We start from the raw sequence: 22470 nt of genomic DNA on the forward strand, positions 1-22470 counted from the left end.
TTATTCATTTAATTTACTAATTTTTTTAAGGTAAGTGGTTGCAATCAATTTATTTAAGTTACAAAAAACTTGTAAATGTTTAAATGTACCTTAAAAAAAATTAGTAAATTGAATAATTTTTCAGTTTTCCCAGACAGGGCTTATCCTAGTCCGACTAAAATTCAAGTTTGAACTGCCTTAAATTCAAAACACCTTGTACTGACATATCATATATATCAGTGCTATTGTTCAGGATGCACACCAGTACTGTTTTGCTTGTAAAAACTACATAAATGCCCTAATATAACCAAGACCTAATTCTGGATTAATCTAAACCCTGTCGGAAAAAACGCCCCTTAATGTTTTGTTTAATTTAAAGTCTGAGATTTTTTGCACCATACACAAGGGTTGTTGAGAACCCCTGCTACGCACTATGCACTTAAATTATGCAACTTTGTAATCAAGCATCTACTGTAAGACTACCTAAAAATGTCCCAGTGTCCCATATGACGTTAAACAGAGAGTACAATGCAAGTCTATGAGAATCATTTAGTAAATTCTTCTCTCAATGTCATTGTTAACAGGTTTTGCCCCACATAACCTCAGTCATCGTCAGAATGAAGTGTAATCGTCTCTTTCACGGCATCTGATAGCCCCGCCTCTTTACTGACATGTAAGCAACACTGCCAAGCATTACACAGTTCATTTATTAGGTTAAATAAGTTCATCATCGGGTAGGCTACTTAAAGGGGATTTCTTTTTTGGGATTTCAAATGTGAACACTACATAATGGAGTAGAATAGTGCATATGATCTGGGATGCATCTAAAATACTAAGTGCATCTTAAAAACTGCAGTGTTCAATTTCTGTGTGACAAAACAAATTGGTAACCCTTCACTATAATTACTTGTTTAACAATAGCACTGTAAAATAATGACAGTAAACTATGCATAATTACATGCAGCTTACCTTTAACCCTATAGCAAAGGTGTCCAATCCGGCCCGCGTGATGATTTATACAGTATTATTAAATATTAAATACATATTTTAAAAACCCTTTTAGGCGGGTGTCTAGTTCGTTTTTAATATGAGAGACTTGCGGAAAGCAGCAAAACGCGGAACATAGAGTAAACACGGTGCCCAAAAATCTTGCTGTTTTATTGTTACCGCTCCGCTAAAGATCCACTGATTCCGGTGATCCACTTCGTGTTTTCTCGCCCGCTCCGCAGCATCTCTGTGTCCACTCTCTGCCTGGATAGCGAAGACGACAGTTTCCGAAGTTCGTTGCATTAACAGGTGGATTCATTACATTATATCAGTTGTTAAACCGCAGAATTAGTAATTTGTAAGTATGTTTATGTATTTCTTTCGGTAATGATTTGCTGTCAGTGTTCTAAAAGTGCTAAAAACTTAGCAAGCTAACAAAAACAAAATATCCACATTCTTATTTACGTTACAATGCTTGTCTAATCGATTTAATCTTCCCGATCAGATCTAAGTTAATATAAACACTAAATTTGCTGTTGTTGGCACACTTTGTAGACAAAAAATACAAAAAACACCAATGCCTTCACAAAATAACGACAGAGAACGGAAAGAGAGGCTTTTAGCAGTTCAACATTGCAAACATGGATTCAAAGCTCCATCAAGCCAGCAGGTAAATCATATTGAATATTTAGCAGGTTGTCACACTTTAATTCTTATTATATTTCCCATTATAATCAATTGTCTAAGTTGATGCTAGTAATATAACACATAATATTTATAATACTTTATTAAAACCATAATAATAGTACCACCCCCCATAGTGCCATTTTTGGTTTGGGCCACTGCCCCATCTAGCATTTTCTAAATGACTGTTCTCATTACAAATATATTCCAAAGAAAAGTGAATGGTTTATAAATAATTTTGGCATTGAGGCAAAAGAAGTTAAATTAAAGCTTTTCAACCTAAGGCCAGTGGATTTTGTACAGATGTAAATTTGTGTGTATAGTATGTACAGTATGAGTGTGACCTTATGAAATGTAGTTTTCACAGAGCTGTGTGTTTCTCTGGTTTTCTTGCTAAACAAACTAATTAATTGGTTTGTTAAGTTAATTTTAACACAATTATCAGCACACTAAGGTTTAAAAAAATTATCCGGCCCGCACTTCATGGCGTTATTTACCATCCGGCCCACAGCCTAAAATGAGTTTGACACCCCTGCCCTATAGTAAGTACATGTTGTTATTTATAATTACTCAGTACTTGGATGCATTATTACACTCTGCCCTACAAAGGCAAAAATCAGTAACTTATTTTTTGGTCGAAAATGAGTTATTGATATTTATAGCACATTCAGACCTCCTTTATCATGTGGATAAGAGTCAATTTGATGTTTTTTATTTCAAGAAAATAACTGACAACTACAAGTCACTATTAAGTTTAACCTAAAAAAGTAATTTTTTTTCAGTTCCACAGTAAGGGGTCGTTTGCAATTTTGTAGGGCAGCACTGTAATAGTGATATACAGATTTGATTTACAGATTACAGAACGACATTTTTGGTTAGATATGATAAACAGCGTTTAAAGGAAAACAACACCGTTTTTCAATATTTGATGTTCTTACCTCAACTTGGACAAGTTTATACATCCCTATCTTTTTTCAATGCGTGCACTTTTAATCTTTGCACAGCGTGTCATGAATGTGTTAGCATTTAGCCTAGCCCCATTCAATCCTTAGGATCCAAACAGGGATGAATTTAGAAGCCACCAAACACTTCCATGTTTTCCCTATTTAAAGACTGTTACACGAGTAGTTACACGAGTAAGTATGGTGGCACAAAACAAAACTTTTGTTTGGAGCCATAGGAATGAATGGGGCTAGGCTAAATGCTAACACATTCAAGTAGTGCTGTACAAAGATTAAAAGTGCACGCATTGAAAAAAGATAGGTACCGGTATGTATTAATTCATCCAAGTTGAGGTGAGAACATAGTAAAATATAAAAAAGGGTGATGTTTTCCTTTAAGAGAATTAACCTATGAATGGCGTGATTAGAGGGAAATTACACACTTCACCTTAATCAATCAATAAATAAAACACAAGTAGGCAGGTTGTTATTCTTTGTAATTTTAATTCCCATAATTTAATTAGTTAAAATGCAGACAACTTTCACAAAAAAGTTCCAAAAAGAAAGAAAACAGCATTACAGTACATATGCAGATAAGGGGGAGGAGTTTGTTAGATCTAAAGCACCGTCTCTTCAGATGGTACCAGACAGTTAACTAACAGCATAGCATTCACATCATGGCAATAAAGGCGGCACACAGCAGGCAATCAGCGGGCCAGCAGAGGATTGGGCAACATTCTATTTTTAAATGCAGATAAGAACATGGAAAACTAAAAATTATATTAATACACTCAGGGAGAACAAGGTTGCCAATAAGAGTTATGAAACCTCTAAAAAGCACTTGAATGCTTATCAAATCAAATTTTATGCACTATAAAGTATTATTTTTTATTTAAATGTCAAATTTTGGCACATGAACCACTTTTTTCAATATAACGCATGCCCTCATTTGAATATGTTGTTTAAATTAGCTCAAAGCTAACTAACTATGTAGCCATGTTAAAACTGCCATGTGAAGAATTTTGCTATGCGCTGTGTAATGAGCTGCTTTAAAACAAACCATCATAGCAGGAAGGCAGATCATATTTTAGATGCATGTTAGTAAAAGATCCTTTACTGGATTTCGCCGTGCCCCCCTTCTTTATAATAAACATTGGTAATCGCCACTGCTGGTGTCGGGCGGATTGACCGCATGTCTGTCAGCTCAATATTGCATTTAAGGGAAACAAAATTACAAAGTTATTTAGCCTTACGTTTCAAAAATAATCATGAAAAATCGTTGAATTTTAACAACTCGCAACCACGCTCTCACACACGGGGTGAGACTTTTCTGGGCAAGAAAAACAAATGGATATGAATTACTGAACCCCTGCTTTTACGATCAAATCGGAGCCTTTGCGAAACACTCAGCGGTATTCGGCGCTGAACGTTCCCGTAATGTAAATGTAATCGCTGTTACTTCTAAACATCAGCAATCGTGACCTTTCTGAGCCCAGACACGTGAAAAGTCACCACCCAGGTATAACTCAAATATATGTAGAAAAATATAGCTTAATGAAATTTATATATCTATTCATTTTCTTATTCTTTTAATCATATCCACCATGTAAAGTTGTGAACTACATAGCAGTGTGAAGTAGCATCATGGTTCACGCCGCCCAAAACACAAAAAGACATGAAACACCTACGCCTGGTTATTTCATATTTAATTTGTGATTAATAGTTAGTCTTTGATTGGCGTTTAGGCAACTGCAATGAGTTATTCTACAATATGATTACGATGTAAACACCACAGTACTAAAGTTACTGTATTCAACAAACAGTAAAGCACAACATTACAAGGCAAATGGCCATTTAAGCATAGATTTGTTTGTTTTTTTGATGAAAAATATCATGAAATACACAAAAAACACTTTGCATTGGTTTAAAGCCACACATTTGTACAGTTTCCAGATCTGGTGACTAACTCGAGGCAATGGTGTCTGTCAAAACGCTTATATATTACATCAAAGACCAACTCACTTGATATCAAATGCAATTTGTTCTACGTAAGCTTGGCCATATTTCAGTAAAACTTTTTGGCTTTGTGGTGTCTCAGAGCCAAGCACATCAACCTATATGACACATATCTGTAATCGAATCATACGTTAACCTGATATTTCAATACAAATTCCTCTTCTGATAAACCTGAGATGCGTTTATCAGCGAGGCCGAATCCAGATATGTTTCACCAATAGCCAGGCTCTAGACTTTTAACACTGCACCTCTAAAAATCATGTATGTGGCCGTAATAGGTAGATATGTGTGTGTGTGTGTGCGAGATTCACCCTAAATTTCCTTTAGGGGATTTTGGCTGTTCCGGCACATACAGTACAGTATGCATTGAATTGGCATTATCTGTAGGGCTCTATTGAGCATCCTGTTATACAAGGTACTTGATATGCTCACCAAAATACAGTTTTGTTCGGCTATTCTTTAAATTTAGTTAGTGAATACTGTCAAAAAACATGGCAATTAAACTACAAGAATCTTTGGCTATATAATTTTCAGGAGGGGAATAAAGTATTAAATAAACACCCCAAATGGTTTCCTATTGATATGTGAAGATACAAAAGATACTTGGTTACCGAATATGGTTTTAAAATTCAATACCTCTGACTGATATATGATTGGTTACTGTTAGGTCTTGTGTCAGGTATTTATATTGTTTAGGACAGAAGCGAATGGCTAGTTTGTTATTGTAATCATGTTTGATATCATAAGAATATAATAATGTAGTGTTCTGTCAAAGTTAAATCATTTTAAAATATTTGATCGTTTTTCTATACGCAACCGCTAAATCTGATCTAAAAATGTAACAAAACAAGACCTCAAAATGCCGAATATATATATACACATTAGAAATGATAATAGCATACATAATTCAAAATATTTTGTCTTACTTTAAAACATGATCTTGTCTTTATATTGTCTGAATAGTAACGCATCTAAAAATAAATATGACAAGAATTGGGAAGTTTTACACATTAACACCTACAAAAATGATTCATATTATAGTATTTGTATCATGAGCACAGCTGTGTTACTGAGCTTGTCTTATATGTGGCATAAAGGGTTGGCTGAGGTACATAACCAGCACCATTGATTTAAGCAATGATGTTTTAACAGCAGAAGGCTTTTCGGTGTCATTACTATTGTAACATTTACTCTTTTACTTGCTTGTTAAATGGTTTAGCAACTAGGAGTAGAGGTGCAGCCATATATTAGACGCCACACGTAGCATATTTCAAAATAAAAACATTTAAAGTGAGCAAATCCAGGAGCAAGTGATAATATTCTTTGTGCCAATATCAATTGTGCCTTAAAACCGATTCTCCAGTCTCATTCTCCATGTATTTAGTATGAGACCAGCACGTGTAACAGTTAAAACTGCATTGTAGTGTATTTGTATGTGCAGATCTGATGTACCAGCCCGCACCCTTGAAGAAGATAGATGTGTAACCTTAGAACCACAAACATGAGAACCATTTTTGGAAATTTGAAATGTAACATTTCATACCACTGGACAAATGATCTTAATTTGTCAACGTTTCAACAAAACAACAGAAACAAATGAAACGGAAATAAATACTCTTGACAAGATTAAGGATATTTAAGTCAAAAGGATTCTGGATGCTTTTCCAGGCAGCATTTGAAGACTCTCCCCACCCTCTAGCTGTCCCCTTATATCTTGAAATTTAATATTTTCCATCTTTCATTTACCTTCCTACACTTCCCTCTCTTCACCCATCTTAATCTCAAACGTAAGGCAGTATGCCATACACGAACAGAGCCATAACAGCAGCGCTGAAGAGGCCGGCTACAGGAACCGTGACGAACCAGGCCAGGAAGATGTTCCGGAAGAGCCTCCAATCCACAGCCTTCTTGGAGCGGATCCAGCCCACCGCCACCACTGAGCCCACCTGCATCGGCCACAAAGTGCAAAATCAGAAGCAGCATGATACGTAACTATCATATAACAAATTGCATTGCTCAGGATTCTAATTTTATTGCATTTTGCTATTCCGTGAACATGTTAGTAAAGACCACATGAAATGGCTAAAGATGTTAAGAGATATTTTCTGTATTTAATAATTTATGTATGTATTTAATTTTCCAACTGGACAAAAATATGGACATCCCAAGATGAGTCATCAAATTTTTAGACCCCATCTTTTCTGAGGAGGAGGATTATTAAAAGTAAATTACTTAAAGCTTATGTCACGGTCACACTAGACTTTTTGAAAGACATGAAGACAGTGACCAATAAATGAAGAGTTCAGATGCAAAAGCCAATAAACGCCACCTGTACTATGAGAATAGGCTCATTTTCCAGCTCCCCTAGAGTTAAACATTTGATTTTTATTGTTTTAAAATCCATTCAGCTGATCTCCGGGTCTGGCGGTACCACTTTTGGCATAGCTTAGCACAATCCATTAAATCTGATTAGACCATTAGCATCATGCTAAAAATAAGGCCGATATGTCTAGGAACTATACTCTCATTCTGGCGTAATAATCAAGGACTTTGCTGCCATAACATGGCTGCAGGAGGCGTAATGATATTACGCAGCACCTTTAAATAGTCCCGTGCTATTGAAAGTAACCAAGGGGATTATTTTCAGGTGCTGCGTAATATCATTGTGCATGCTGCAGCCATGGTACGACAACAAAGTTCTTGATTATTACGCCAGAATGAGTGTATAGTTCCTAGCCATATCTGCCTAGAAAATCGTAACTTTTAGTTTTTCGTCAGTCTTAGTACACGATGTAACTACGAAAGATTCAAGTTTTAAATAGAAAAAATATTAAAACTCTTTGGTTATTTTTTAGCGTGATGCTAATGGTCTAATCAGATTCAATGGATTATGCTAAGCTATGCTAAAAGTGCTAATTAACAAGAAATCATGGCAGACGCACTTAGTGGGTTTTGCATCTGAACTCTTCAAATGATCTTTACATCACAGTGTGACGTTTTCAGGTAAAAAAGCTGAAAAATAACAGTATCCTATTGTACAATAATCACAAAAGCAACAATAACAGTGCATTTACAGTGTGAATAAACAATTATATATACATAATATACATATACATAATTTTGCATGTTAAAAGTCTAGTGTGTGAACGTGCCATTAGCCAACTATGTAAGTTAGCACAGTGTTGTCTAACCCTTTTCAAGGAAGCACTCCCAAAATATTTGGATGACTTTATTATTTGACACGCCCAACTCAGATCTTGGAGCTAATCTAATAAGCTAAGCCAGGTGCTTTAGTTTCAGGAGACATCCAAAAAGCACAGGGTTAGAAAATACCTAGCATATAAATGGCCTCAGAGTTACCGGACACAAAGGCCAAATAGACTGCAACTTTGATTTCATGGGATCTTTACTGTAATAGCTGTTCCGAACACTTTGGAATAACAAATTGTATACATGGATTTGATTAGTATTCGTGGGTAATAAACAGTCAAGGGGCGTAGAGTATCATAAGGTCTGAAATCAGAAATAAAGAGGAAAAGTGTTTCTTAACACTGTCTTACTGTCCAATGTTTTAACAAAGCCATTATCATCCACTGCATTAATCATTTTCTACTTCAGCTTGAAGGCAAAGTCATGTCCTGCCTAAGAGGGCAGCGGGTGGAGTAACATTTCCATACATGCTGTGTGACTCAGGGGTGCTGGTGACAGGTGTTGTGCTAGATACAAGAGCGATCTGGCTGTTCTTATAACGTCAGTGTAACTGAAGACCCCGTCACAGGGGGCTAAATCTGGAGTAAAAGTCAGCCCAAAGTCAACAACAGAGAGGACAATTCCTCTATAAAAGACTTGATGATCTTCTTGAAGATTAAAACCCCTTCATCTACACAGACATTAAGTAGGATAGTTGATCTGTAGGCCACGGGCCCAATCGATGTATTCCAAGAAAAACATCACAAACTTTTATTAGTATCAGCAATTAGATTAGTATCAGATATCGGCTGAATCTGAGATCAGTATGAAAATGTGACTCCACTGCTGTAATATCTTTGTTCAATAATAACGCAATATGGGCTGCATATCTGGTTGATACTAATCTACATGTTAAATATCCATCAATGACATCTGAATGGATACTATTTTGCCATGATGCATGCTGGCGATAGCATTCCTAACATTTTAAGCATCTGAACTGAAGCCCATATCCTTTACTTAAAATCTCAATTCAGATTTGGAAATAAAATGAAGCCTTCATAAATCTGAATTTAGGATGAGGTGTCAGTCTAAAGAGCAGATGCCCCTGATTGACCTTTTATCACAAAGTGACCAGACATCCTTATTCAAACCAAGACAACAGAAGTTAGCTCACTTCCACTACAGGGATTTAAAGCAACACTAAAGAGTTTTTGCTCTTTGCTCCCCCTACAGGTTGGAAGCAGAATTTTCCATTACCACGGTGGTAAATAATTTAGCCTACTGCAGCAAAGCTGGCTCTGATCGGATTATAAGTCTGCCGTAAAGCAAGTTTTTGTAGTTTTTACTCGAACTACAGGACTGCAACCCGACGGTTGGAAACTTCTTTAGTGCGGTTTTGGCCGATAGAGGGCTGCAAAGCGAATGTGAAAGTGCCGTTCACCCTGTTTTGAGTGGATGAACCACTGAAACTTTTTTGGAAAGGTTATTTTAAGGTAAAAAAACTCTTTGGTGTTGCTTTAAAAAATACTAACTATATGTGTGGATGCTGGAATCGTCCATTTTGAGATTGGTTTATAATAGCTTTTGGAAGAATAGCCGAATATTAGCCCAACACAATGTCACGTGGTACGTTTTTAGGGACAAGCAAGGTACAAGGTATAAACGTTATATTAAACTAGAAAGTTTGAGAAAAAATAATAATATGCATAACCAAAACCAAAATAGGGAACAACAATTTGTTGGTTCAACTTAAAAAATAAGTTACCTAGTTGGGTGATTCTCACTTAATTAGACTTATGAGGTGTCATGAAACATTTTGATAAAAAAAGTAAATGCAAAGAGTGTCGAAATAAGAAGCAGTTACAAACATCTCTTCATGTACTATTTTGCACATGATTTCAAATGACATCATTCAAACCAATTTTGTTGGGGTTTTTTGACATTTAAGGGGAAAATTTTCATTACCACAACGTGTCCATGACTGGATTTGGTTTCTTTGACATGGAAATATTTATAATTAAAAATCTAAAAAATAAAAAGCTTCAGTGCATGTTATACCATAAACATTTACAGTAAAGAAACATGTGGTATTTGGTGATCATTGGTAAATGTAGAGACAATAATAAGGAATATAAATCTGTCCAAGACCAATTTTCTCATCCTCCGCAACAATTTTCAATCATTGTTTAAGCCCTCAAGTACTAACATTTTCAAAAAAAAAATTTGTTGGAAGGGATGTAATTGACTGTGATATTTAAGATGGCTACCAGGTAAGCAGTTCTTATTTTTTCTCTCCAGATAAAAGTTGAAATTTTGTTTGTTATAGTACCAAGACAACTTCTTAGTTCTCATTACAAACCATGAGTTTGTAAATGCATATATTTAATGTAATATAATGTTGCGGTAATGATCATTTTTGATAATGATCATCTTAAAAATGTAAATAATTCTATAGGAAATATTTTTTAAATCCTCTAAAAATAATGGTTATAGTAAGTTCAGACCTTAATCTTATATGTGCAAAAGTAATTGGCTTCAAGGTCTTTTTAAAAACTCTGATGCTGGACACCTTCTAAATCTAGATTTTGTGAGAATCACCCAGTTGCCTTAAAAAATTTGAGTCCATTCAACTTAAAAATTGTTGTGTCAACTTATATTTTTAGAGGGCATGAACCCAAAATTTTAAGGCAGCCGACGGCAGGTAACTTACTTTTTTTAAGTTGAACGGACTCTTTTTCAGTGTATGAAATATCCTGATGCTTGTTGTTTGTTACATGGTATGGTTAGCGCATGTTTAAACTAAAGAATTTCCTCCAGTAAACGGCTTTTGATTTAAAATCACTAATCACCAAAACAAGAATTAAATTATGAATTATAATGAATTAAATCAGAGTTACATGTTTGCAGAGGTGAGCACTGATTGAATGTTCTGCGATTCTAGTGAAGCCATGGGGGCGGAGCTAAGCACTACCAAATATCTATACCAATACCTTGCAGTGGGTGGAGCTTATAGGAATGCCCAAATTTGAGGCAATAAGCACTGATAGAGCACTCATTACTTCAATACAAAATCCACTGTGAAAAGACAACGACAGAGACAAACACGTGATAAACATGTGAGACACATACACACACGGAGCAAGACACCAGTGACCCGAGCCGATGCACGGACAAGTACACAGCAAACACGCTATGAGAGGATGAGGAGAGGTTCAAAGAGATGATGTAGTGAAGAACCACTTATACACAAATCTGTGGAGAGAAGATTGTGTTTATTATGCATGCACTAAGTCATGGAGAAGAGGAGGGAACACTTGTCTTCATTTCTAAAGGGGGTTGAGTGTGCTGTGTTTGCCTTAATGAGTGGTTTCATTGTCCCGGCATTGACATCAGCGTGCAATAAGGCTGATTTATTATCAGTGGAAACAGTGCTTGGGCCAATGACATCAGCTGGATGGCTGAGATCAGAGAATCAAGGGAGCATATAAATACATGCAAAACTTTTGTTTTTTATTTACCGAAATGTCATTCTATCAGCAATACATTAAATAAAAAGAGACACTTTCCACAAACAGTACTAGGAACTCAAAATCAAATTTTGTTTTTGTAGCTCAACTAGCGGGGCATGGGTTTGATTCCCAGGAAATACACATACTGATATCGTGAATGCACTTTAAGTCGCTTTGGATAATAACCAGTCGCAAAAATGCAAAAGCAATGTAAATATTGTATGGCCCTTATTGATTTAAAATAATTATAAATAAATTAGTGATGCACCGAATCCAGGATTCGGATTCGGTCGAATACTGGGCTTTTTGACGGGGTTCGGCCGAATCCTAGATTTTTTTTCACCGAACCCTAGGCTTGCACTACGCTGGTCGACGTCACGCGGCCATGCGGTGAGCCTTAGGGGCGGTTCACATTTCGCGGACGCAAGCGTGTCGGTGTCGCACCGCATCGCTTTCATTATGCATAGGCTTATGGTAATTGTCAAAATAGTTTTTCCCACTTGTTATCCTGGCATAAGGATAAGCATAGGATTCGGTATTCGGTTTCGACCGAATCTTAAACAGTGGATTCGGCATTCGGCCGAACCCAAAAAATCTGGATTCGGTGAATCCCTAAAATAAATACATACAACAAGGGTCATATAAATATTTATTACACAGCACTGTAAAATGCTTGATTCTGATTGGCCAGTTGCAACATTCCAAGGTATGTTATTCACAGATAACAACCACCTAAAACTAATAACACATGGCAACCCGGATACTACAAATCAGGTACAGTTGAATATTAGACAAAAATGTAATATAAATATGTCTTTTAATAACATATGACATTATATTTAAGCCAAATAGTGTTTTCATGACATTTGAATGTCTTGTCTTCTCTTAAAACTGAAAGTTAACATGTTTTACTCGCGGTAGGTCTGCATTCATTAAAATTTAGCAAATAAAATATTTCAAATCATAAATAAATAGCCTCGAAAAAAGTGGGATAATGTACAGGTAGCAGGTAGTAATCGCAAAATAAGCCTCTTCAGTGTGATACAAAACACTCATTTCTGCAATAACAACCTGCTGCCTGTACAATATCCCTTACTTAAAAAACAATAAGTAAACACAGAAGAACAATTCTAGAGTAAATTATATTTTAAAATATTATCAATATATAAATAAACAATAATTACCTTAACTTAATGGGACTAGTTCTATGGTTAAACATTTTTAGCTATTTTTTATTTTATTTATTATATCTAATATTTTAAAGGCACTAGTGCACAGATGTGCAGGTTGTGACATGCCAAAATGTCCAAGGGTAAAGTAAAAATAATAATTAGGTAATGCAAATTATATTTTTGCAATTTCCAATTTCAAACCTATAAAAATTTGAATTAAAAAAAAAAGTGAATATGAAATCTAAGTACTGGATCATTGTTGCTTTTGCTTTCTGTGACTAAAAACAAATGCAGCGACCACTTCACACAATATATACAAATTTCTGATTTGTTTATTTTGCCAGTGATAATAACACACCCAAAATGCTTTCTATGCATTGCACAGATCTCTGCACTGGACTGGACAAAATAGACACGGCAAAAACAAGCCCTAGGGGTACCAATCTGTACCTTATTTGTGGAAAGTGCCAAGTGTTGTTCTTCATTCATGGTGTTCTTTGTCAAATGCAATTACATCAAATGGAGAGAGTTAAATTTGACAGCACTTCTTAGTCTCCATAAGAACATACCGTTCCCTCCTCTTCCCTGTTGTGCACACAGTAACCTGAGGGGGCCAGATGACGTCTGACCCGAGCTTTACCTTGCAGTGTGTAGTACTGATTGGAAGTCCGATATTAGACGCCAAAACAACAGTGAGTGCTGAGGCCAGCTCGATAGTGAATCCACTGCGGGGAGGGCAACAAAACACAACTTTATACAGTCACACCTGAAATTGCACCTGTAATGACAATGCATGCCGCCGAGAGAGGCCGCCAGACTCGTAAAGCGTGCGGGTGGGGCGGAGGCAATGCATGCAAAAACTCCAAACATGCAAACAAGGTGGGAAAACTCCGTAGGGAGATCAAGGTGATGCAATAACAGGAAGACAAGGTTGACAGGTTTATACTGTGAATTCTTTCCTATTAAATGTGCAAGAGTGAGAAAGTGACAAAGCATCACAGGGAAGAAACATGTACATGCATGCAGATGGGAAACAGCAGGTGAATATGGTTGTACTGAAAGTCTTAAACTAATAGGCGTCATCATGTGGTGTCAACACACGCAACAGGCACATGCACGCACAAACAGAGAACATATTGTACCAAGGAATATAATTACAATCTAAGACCTAAAATCCTTATCTCTAAATAAAAACATTAGTATAAATGTATCGAGTCATCCTTAGACAAACATTCACATAGTAAGATAACGTATTTAGGTTTCACATTTAAATTTTGTCAACACTTCAATTCATCAATTATCCAAAATCGGTTGCTAGACTAAGTTGGTTTAAAGTGGTCTCCCAACCTGGCCAAATCTTCTGATAGCTGCTTTTCAAGCGGGTCTACTAACCAGACCAGCTCAAAAGTGCCTCACAGTTATCTTGAAGTGGTTTAACTGTTTTTTTTCTGAAGTTTGGCTAAATAAACCAACACACACAGAAATATCTGAGCAAGACAAGCACAAACTATCCACTCGTATAAACCCATCTGATGTTGTATCACTAAACAGCAGTCTTGCAATAAGGTGAGTGCATGGAGGTGAATATTCCTGGGTTAAAAAAAACTCTTCCTGTCAACAAACATCAAACCCAATGACCAACCAGACATGCTGAGGTCATGTTGATTGTTATTTTTGTGAAGTATGTGAATTCATCATGGGCCTGGGAACATTGCCACCTGATCCACAGTCGCTTCACTACCTTCATTTGGACTGGATAGTCAAAACATGCAGGATTGATGAGTGAACTCCAATGGTAAACCACACATGTTTTGAGAATTGACCAAATTTACAGAGCCAAACTGTTGCAATCTATTTGCTAAGGTGTTTCTAGTAGTCGCTTGCATGCTTGGGCATTGCCGCTGAGGTTTCTCTCTGGGGGTCACATAAAAGGCTTTTGTTCTGACGATTACCTCAAGCTCATTTGTTTTTGACAGTTTGTCCCGTTACTAAGAGAACGCAAGGTTGCAAAGGCCATGTGCACAAGTGTCTTGCTAAATTTAGCAGTTGTGGGTAGAGGGTGAAAATAGTGACCGGTCTCTTTAAATCACCTTTACACGAAAGTGTCTTAAAAGTTGAAATTGCGGTCGTTTTGCTGTGATGCTTAACATGATTTGCGGTGCCAACACAAAGAGGGATTTAGGGCAAGTACCCAAAAGAGAAAAGCCGATTGAATACTGAACTAATCTAGAAAGATTTCAATATCAGATAAACTGTTTTGACCCTGCTGGCGAAGCACATGCTCCAACTCTACAGTCTACTATTACACCTCAAGGGCAGACTTGTTTAGGACCAAGCGTAACAATTTCAGTTCAGTCGACGTTTTATGCAACACTAAATATCTGGGTTAAGTTTAAAGTTTAATTTATTTGATACACTAAATAAAACTTAGAAATGTAATTTATCTTGCACCATTTATAGGTAGACTTGGACCATGTTAAGTTTACAAAAGGCCAGCTTTTCTTGCCTTCATGAAAGCAAGCCATTAAACCAAACGCAAAATATTAATACATTTAGAAATGCATGTTTAATTTTTCAATTAAACCTTTACATGTTCTCAGACATTTGGACCCAAGTGTATACTATTAATGGCCACAACCTAACCCTAATTTTTCTATTTGGTTGCTACACTTTAAAGATGTTCATAGTGTCAAACAATATAAATAATACATGTAAATGGTGAGTTTTGGACATGGGTTTACCATAGGGGGCCACTCATCTCAGAATCATAATAGTGATTTATGAATCACCACATCTGCATGCAACAGCAGAACAAAGCCCTCTCTCCCCATGCAAAGATTAGTCATGCTTTCCGTCCACATGCTGATCTCACCTTGAGGGAGTAATGGGCGTGAGGTCTTTGCCCATTGTTTGAATGACACGTCGACCCCAAACCCACAGTCCAGCGCAGATTCCTATGCCACCGTACAACAGCAGCCAGACAGGTGTGGCTGCTTCCTGCATCACTCCACCCTGAGAGTAGATCATCCACAGGGCCACCAAAGGACCAATGGCATTACTGCAAAACAGACAAATGCATTACAATCATTCACAGACGTAACTACAGAGACTACTGAACATGAAAGCTCTCTTATTATTTACCAATCATTTGCTTCAGAAAACATTTATTAACCCACTAGTTAAAATCAATCAGATCCTGAACTTTATCTCTCTTTATAACTCTTTAAAAGGGGAAATTTCACAAGACTTTTTTAAGATGTAAAATAAATCTTTGGTGTCCACAGAATACTTATGTGAAGTTTTAGCTTAAAATACCATATAGATAATTTATTATAGCATGTAAAAATTGCCACTTTGTAGGTGTGAGCAAAAATTTGGTGTTTTTGGGTGTCTTTTTAAAGGCATGTTGACTCCCATGTAAGGTACAGTCCTTCCAGAAAAACTTGGAGTTTTTTTGTGATTTTTGCTGTCAAAAATTCTTGATCTTGCAGCACGTTTTCTTGAAAAATGCGATAGAAGATGCGAGATATTTATGCAATTTTATGCAATGAAAAACTGTTTGCAGCTTTTCAATGATCTTTACGTCACATAATTATGTCACTTTATAACATTCCCATGTCAACAGGGGACATGGCTGCGCTTGTGTGAAGTAAATGCAACATTTTTTTACTTTCTGCTAAGATATATGTGATTTTTGCTACAAAAATGCGGGGATTATGAAATCATGCAAGCCCCGCATATTTTGCACATGGTAATCTGCAGTTTATGCTGCAAAAGTGCGCCGCGTATTTGAAAAAATGTGTCCCCCGCATAAATAGGCTGACTTTGGCTGATTATGCGTTCAATCATGCGATCGCAAAATCACGGTTTTCTGGAGGGACGGAAGATAACATAATGTATTTTAAAGGTCCACTGTGTAGATTTGAACGGGTTTCTAGTGGCGAAACTGTGAATTGCAACCAATGGCTCAGTCCCCTCCATTTCGAAACACATAGTGAACCTATGGTTGCCGCCACAGGAAAAAAATGTCATTGTCTCAGACAAAGTAGTGACAAAACAATATCACAGTTTGTCCCTTCAGGGCTACTGTAGAAACATGGCGGCGCAAAATGGTGACTTCAATGTAAGGGGACCCGCGGTGTATGTAGATTAAAAAAAGCTCATTCTAAGGTAATAAAAACAATACAGTTCATTATGTAAGGTTTTAATACACCACTGAATATACAGAATGTATTTTATATTGCATTTCTGTCAAGAGATCCTTCTAAAAGTTACACATTGCACCTTTAATACAAAATGATTTGCTTGTGTTTAAAGACTTCTGTGATGGTACAAGGGTGAAAGCCACTGCTCAGATAAATAATCACAATTACGGATTTATGTCTTAATACTTTATAGTAACAGTACAAATGGAAATATTCTCAATTAAATGTCCCCCATACATATAATTTTAGAACAATTTTATCCATTTAGACATAAGCAATTGCAGCCAAAAGGCTTTAATAGTGTGCTAAATCATGAGCCGAGAAGTGACGTAGATCTGTGGCACAGAACAGAAATGAAGGCTTGTTCTCAAAAGATATTAATGCTGTGGAATGCAAGTGAAATTCTTCAACCATCCCGCAAAGACATTTAGGGTTTTATTCTAAACTAGCTAATCATAAAACTTTTTTTCCAAAGGCATACTGTCTACAAGCGTGGCAAACAGACTCTAATTCTATTACTTTTGAAAAAAGAGAAGAATCAGTTTGATGGTGCTCTCTTGGCTTGAGCTTCCATTGGCTTTTATCATCTGAGCAAATTAAATACTCCATCCCTATGTCAATATTTGGTCAATATTTTGTGAAGTGGCATACCTGACATCATTCCCACCATGCGCAAACGATCCGAAACACGCTGTGAGGATCTGCAGGAAGTGAAAGAGCAGGAAGACCTGAGGCTTGTCCTTCTCATCCTTATCCTCATCAACGCAATCCTCCAGTGGCATATCAGCAGGCACCCGGGGCTCCCTTTTTTCCGCTGCCAAATTGACATCCACATCGCCCTCCTCAGCTTCAATCTCAGCCTCCGCAACTGCGTTACAGTAGCTGGAGTAGCTGTCATAACGCAGGCGCTTCTTCGAATAGAACACAGTGTCGCCCACCAGCTTCTCGCTGTCCTCTGGTGGAGGGGCGTTGGACTCCGACCGCAACAGGGGCTGCACTGGCATGCCACAGATGGCGGCCGTGTAGCACGTGTAGCTGTTGTTGCGACGGAGGTGACGGTAGCTGTTGTCGGTACGCGAACTGCTGCGTTCGTCCTCTAGGCGGCCCAAGTGGATCTTGTGTAGGAGGTCTTTGTAGAGACCAGAGTCTTTGTGGACAGTGTGGTAGACCTGACCATCACTGCGCATGTGACCGTCGAAGGTGAAACTCCCATTGGCCATGGGCGACTTGAGGCAGCCGTTGGTCATGGAGTTAGTCCGACCTAGAAAATTTGGTTTAAAGTAATAAATGAAATATACTTAAAATGACAAGACACCAACTTGAAGTTTAATTTTCAGAACTGCAACAAAGTTAACCATCAAAAAGATAAACGTGTTTAACTTACCATACACCCTGCCGTTGGGCAGAACAGTTCCTCCATTAGCAAGGCTGTTGAGCTCCCCTGTCGACTCTTCTGTCAGGGACAGAACAGCATCGTTGCTGCTTTTGGCACCTGGAAGCTCTTTAAAAACAGGAGCTTCCTCTTCTTCCTCTGGGATTTTATCTAAACTCTCATCAGAGATGCGAGACAGTGCATGCTCTTTCTTCAGCTGACCTGTTTGGGCAAATAAGCAGAACGATATTGAAAAATCATGGATGACATATTACAGATATCAGCGTTCACCGCAAAGGTCACTGGTTCCATCCCAGGGTACATATACACATTGATAAAATGTATAGTTTTAATGCACTGCAAGTCACTTTGGATAAAGGCATCTGCCAGATGCATAAAATGTTAAAAATGTGAAACGATTTACATTATTACCAACAGAAAATGAAGCACATATCATCATTAACAGAAACCGTGATGTCTCACAAATCTTGCTATTACTATGAAATAAGCACTTAATCTGAAAACAAATTAAATAAAAGGCTGCAGCACGGTTGTGCATAAAACTAAAAGTGTGATGATTTGTGAATGTAAATCAGCTTGTAAATTAATTTCATTGAGACATTTCCACTAAATCAAAACACCTGTCTAACTTGCACGCTGTGTACCCTTGTACTGATAACTACATGGTCTGTGTGACTAGTTTCAACACTGTGATGTTCTCAAATAAACAGCTATAGTTTATTTGTTTTTCATTGCTCTCAATGTGGGCCCGAAAACCAGAGCCGGTAAAAAATGGTCTTTACGTCACAGAACACCCCAGCGGAGCAAGCAGATGTTAGGCAAATCCTTTCTCTCCTGTGCTAGTGCTGATACCTCATACAGAGTCAAAGCTAGATTAGAAATACCAGCTGACTTAATAGCCAGATGTCACGGTGACCAAAATCACACAATCTTTGCACATTCAGGTGAATAGGAAAATGATAACAATAGATTTCTAACTGTGCAGAATATTAAAGAAAAAGAAACTTGAGGACAAATAGTAAAAAAAAACACACAAACATCAAGCCATGAGTCCGCAGGAGGTAACGGGACAGTACGTACTTGCTATTTTTCTTTTCAACCAGGGGCAAACAAAAATCCAGACCAGACCGGCACATACCAGCGCTCCAGCCAACGTAATGAGGGCAATAGCCCAGACGGGGAGCATCGACAAGCCCAGTACTGCACAACACAAAAAAAAACAAATAAAGGAGTGTGTGAGACAGTCAAAGACAGAAGCACACTTTTAAATAAGAGTTAAAAGAAATCATGTGGATTTATCTTGAAAAGAAATGTTATTTGATGTGGAAACCCATTTCAAAAACAATGTTCTGGATTTGGCCTGCTTATACTGGGATTCAATGCCACTTATTCAATGACAACAAACAAACTCAGATCAAAGATTTCACTTTACGATAGAAGTAGCTTACAAGGAGCTCCAGTGTACATAATTGAGAAGGTGTTGATTCCAATGGTGGAGGCATAGAAGAGGGGCAAAGCACGGAGACCATTGGGAACAGGGTCTTCCTGTAACAGAAAGAGGCATAAACAATGAGTTTTTAACGTGTTGATGGCACCCATCGACTTCCATAGTATTTGTTCTTCCTACTATGGAAGTCAATAGGTAATGTCAACTGTGTGCTTACCATCATTTGTAAAAATATGTTCTCAGACATAAATAATCTCAGACATGAGGGCGAGTAAATAAGACAATATTTTCATTTTTGGGTGAACTATCCCTTCAAACAGTTAAGTTTATACAGCAGAAATACCTACACCAGAGAGACGTCTGATAGGTTTACTGTAAAACAGTCACAGTACCATCACAGATGCTGTATTAAAGCCATTCAAATAGCCTCTGGCATGGTTATGTCTAAATAACTTAATGCGTGTTAAAAGGTAAATATAATGAAAACGTGAGATCCTAAATGCACTGGTGATGGACTGCTCCATATAACATTATAGACCGGCTAAAGGCCTCTAATGCACTTTTAATAGGTTTATATTGGGGTCTGAGGCATAGAGCAAAGCATTTAGACCGGTCTGAACACTTTGATCTTTCTTTTCTGTCTTAAGTCAAAATCAGTTAAAAAAATTAAATGATTAGTAATTTTTTATTTTATGAAAGTGATGTAAGACCAATGGCTTTAAAACTCACCTTGTAAAGAATTAAATATCTGATGACGAAGAAGAGCAAGCCAGACATAATTCCAGACAGCAGAGGGGAGATGAACCACGATGCAACTACATGAAATAAACAGCAATTACCAAATCAATAGGGTGCCAACGTAATGACGCATTTCTGTAGCTAGAGGGAAAAGGGCCAATCGGTGACATTAAACAAATGATATACCTCGGTTGCAAGACCATTTACAAAAATTAGATAATGACTTTCCATTGTGACAGCATATAATCTTACACAATTACAAAACACACAAGGCATAAAAAGCTATGAACAAGAACATTAATCAAACCACTAAAAAACAGCCAATACAAGGTTGAGCCTAAAATTAAGCATTTAAACTTGCCTGGGAAGACTTCATGTTCTCCGGTGTGCATGAAATCTCATAAATTATGATAATAAATAGTGAAACAGACTTTACCGATTTTAATCAGCTGCATCCACTGCACTCCCTTAGTGCCAATAGCAACCATTGAGAAGCCAATAGTAGATCCCACAATGCAATGAGTTCCAGAAATGGGCAACCTTAAAAAAGAGGCAATGAGCTGCCAAACCGCAGACCCTGAAAGAAAAAATCAGTATGAGTGGGAAGTGGAGCAAAAAACAACCATATGTTTTCTTTCCTTTTGTCCTCATTATATTCTCTAGTCTAAATGTTAATCAAACAGTATAACACTGTAGATCCCATCTGCATTTATGTAAGAGTCACAATGATAAGCTAAACGCTGTGTTTTTAATAAATGAAGTTAACTAATTTGGGTAGATTTGTTATGCATTTTTTTTTTTTTAAATAGTATGCTGTACTTTTTGGACATCTCGCATTGTTTTTGGAAACAACATACTTTTAAGAAATGTTTAATCAGGGATTTGTTAAGACATCTACTTTCATAAAAAACAAATCCTGATAACTTACCCCATGCATCTAAAATGTCAATGTCTTACTTTGTTCAGTCGAGAATTTTAAATGTTCTTTTTTTAAAACATTCCAGGTTTACAGTTTCCAAGTATGCAGTTTAAAATTGCAGTTTCAACAAAGCTTCAAAGGGCTTTAAACGATCCCAAACGAGGCATAAAGGTTTTTATCTAGCAAAACGATTGTAATTTTCGGCAAGAAAAAAAAATGCACTAAACCACAACTTCTCGTCTTGCATTAGCCATGTGAAGCCCCATTGCGACACATTACATATTTGGTAAGCACGTCAAAAGGTCACCCATGACGTACTAATTAATGTCTTTGTATCAGTTTATTGTTTAAAATGGTCCGCAAGTGTGCTTTTCATATATGTACGTTTCACATTCTTACGCAATACGTAGGGTCGCGCTGGTATGCCACACGGCTAATGCAAGACGAAAAGTTGTGGATTAAAAGTGCTTATTTTTATTGATGAAAATACTGATCGTTTGGCTAGATAAGACCCTTATGTCTTTTTTGGGATCATTGGGGGGAATTGGACTGTTGAGGTCCAAAAAAGTTAATTAAATTAAGAAAAAACCTGGAAAGTTTTCCTCAAGTAATTTCTTCTCGACTAAACAAAAAAGACATACACTTTGGATGACATAGAGGTGAGTAAATTATCAGGATTTTCTTTTTTATGAAAATTGAATATTCCTTTAACTAGCCATCCAAAGCCACACCTAGTAGCACCCCCTTTAAAGTAATTTTGCACATCCGAATCCTGAAGGAGTTCACTTTGTGATAATGTCGACCAGACGATATTTAGACATATCCTATAACATATCCATTTTTTTTTTTTGAAGGTTATGTAAACGATAAAAAAAATTTTAATACAATTTGAGTTTAATGAAACCTTTTTTTGGTTTTTGACTGACATGACCATTGATTAATTTTACATTTTTTGCTGTCATTAATCATTAGAATTCATATTCAGTAAGGTTTTGTCTAATCATTTAAAGGAGCATTTCACCCGTAGAAACATTAATCTTTATTGAAAGTGCTTCATATTTGTGGTCGAAATGTAACATACATTTAGAATTTGGTGCCTATTTGATCGAGAAAAGAGGTGTTTGTAGTCTCACTCCCTCAACAAAGATAATAGCACTTCCTTCTTTCAATGATGCAAAATGATGCTTTTTACATCATTGAAAGAAGGAAGTGCAACACTGAAATCTGTATTTCTCCTGTCTCAGTGGCGACTGAGAAAATGATGCACAACCATTCAAAAACATGACTG

The 22470-nt window shown here is 36.9% G+C and overlaps 1 protein-coding gene across 3 annotated transcripts in view; it reads right to left on the minus strand.

Moving 5' to 3' along the window:
• Window positions 1-3075: 3075 nt before the first annotated feature.
• Window positions 3076-22470, minus strand: part of slc20a2 (solute carrier family 20 member 2) — a 36190-nt gene continuing 16795 nt past the window's right edge. For 2 of the 3 annotated variants that reach the window (XM_065247199.2, XM_065247200.2), the window contains exons 3-11: window positions 20700-20840; window positions 20255-20340; window positions 19527-19623; window positions 19159-19278; window positions 18070-18279; window positions 17337-17946; window positions 15353-15538; window positions 13121-13205; window positions 3076-6553 (exon numbers count right to left, since the gene is read on the minus strand). In XM_065247199.2, the coding sequence (XP_065103271.1) occupies window positions 6389-6553; window positions 13121-13205; window positions 15353-15538; window positions 17337-17946; window positions 18070-18279; window positions 19159-19278; window positions 19527-19623; window positions 20255-20340; window positions 20700-20840 (1700 nt within the window). In that variant the 3' untranslated portion in view covers window positions 3076-6388. Of the gene's footprint in view, window positions 6554-10789; window positions 10875-13120; window positions 13206-15352; window positions 15539-17336; window positions 17947-18069; window positions 18280-19158; window positions 19279-19526; window positions 19624-20254; window positions 20341-20699; window positions 20841-22470 lie in introns of all 3 variants that reach the window. The other variant, XM_065247201.2, reaches the window with a different exon arrangement.

This window comes from Paramisgurnus dabryanus, chromosome 11 (genome assembly GCF_030506205.2).
Source record: "Paramisgurnus dabryanus chromosome 11, PD_genome_1.1, whole genome shotgun sequence".
In the NCBI taxonomy this organism is placed as follows: Eukaryota; Metazoa; Chordata; class Actinopteri; order Cypriniformes; family Cobitidae; genus Paramisgurnus; species Paramisgurnus dabryanus.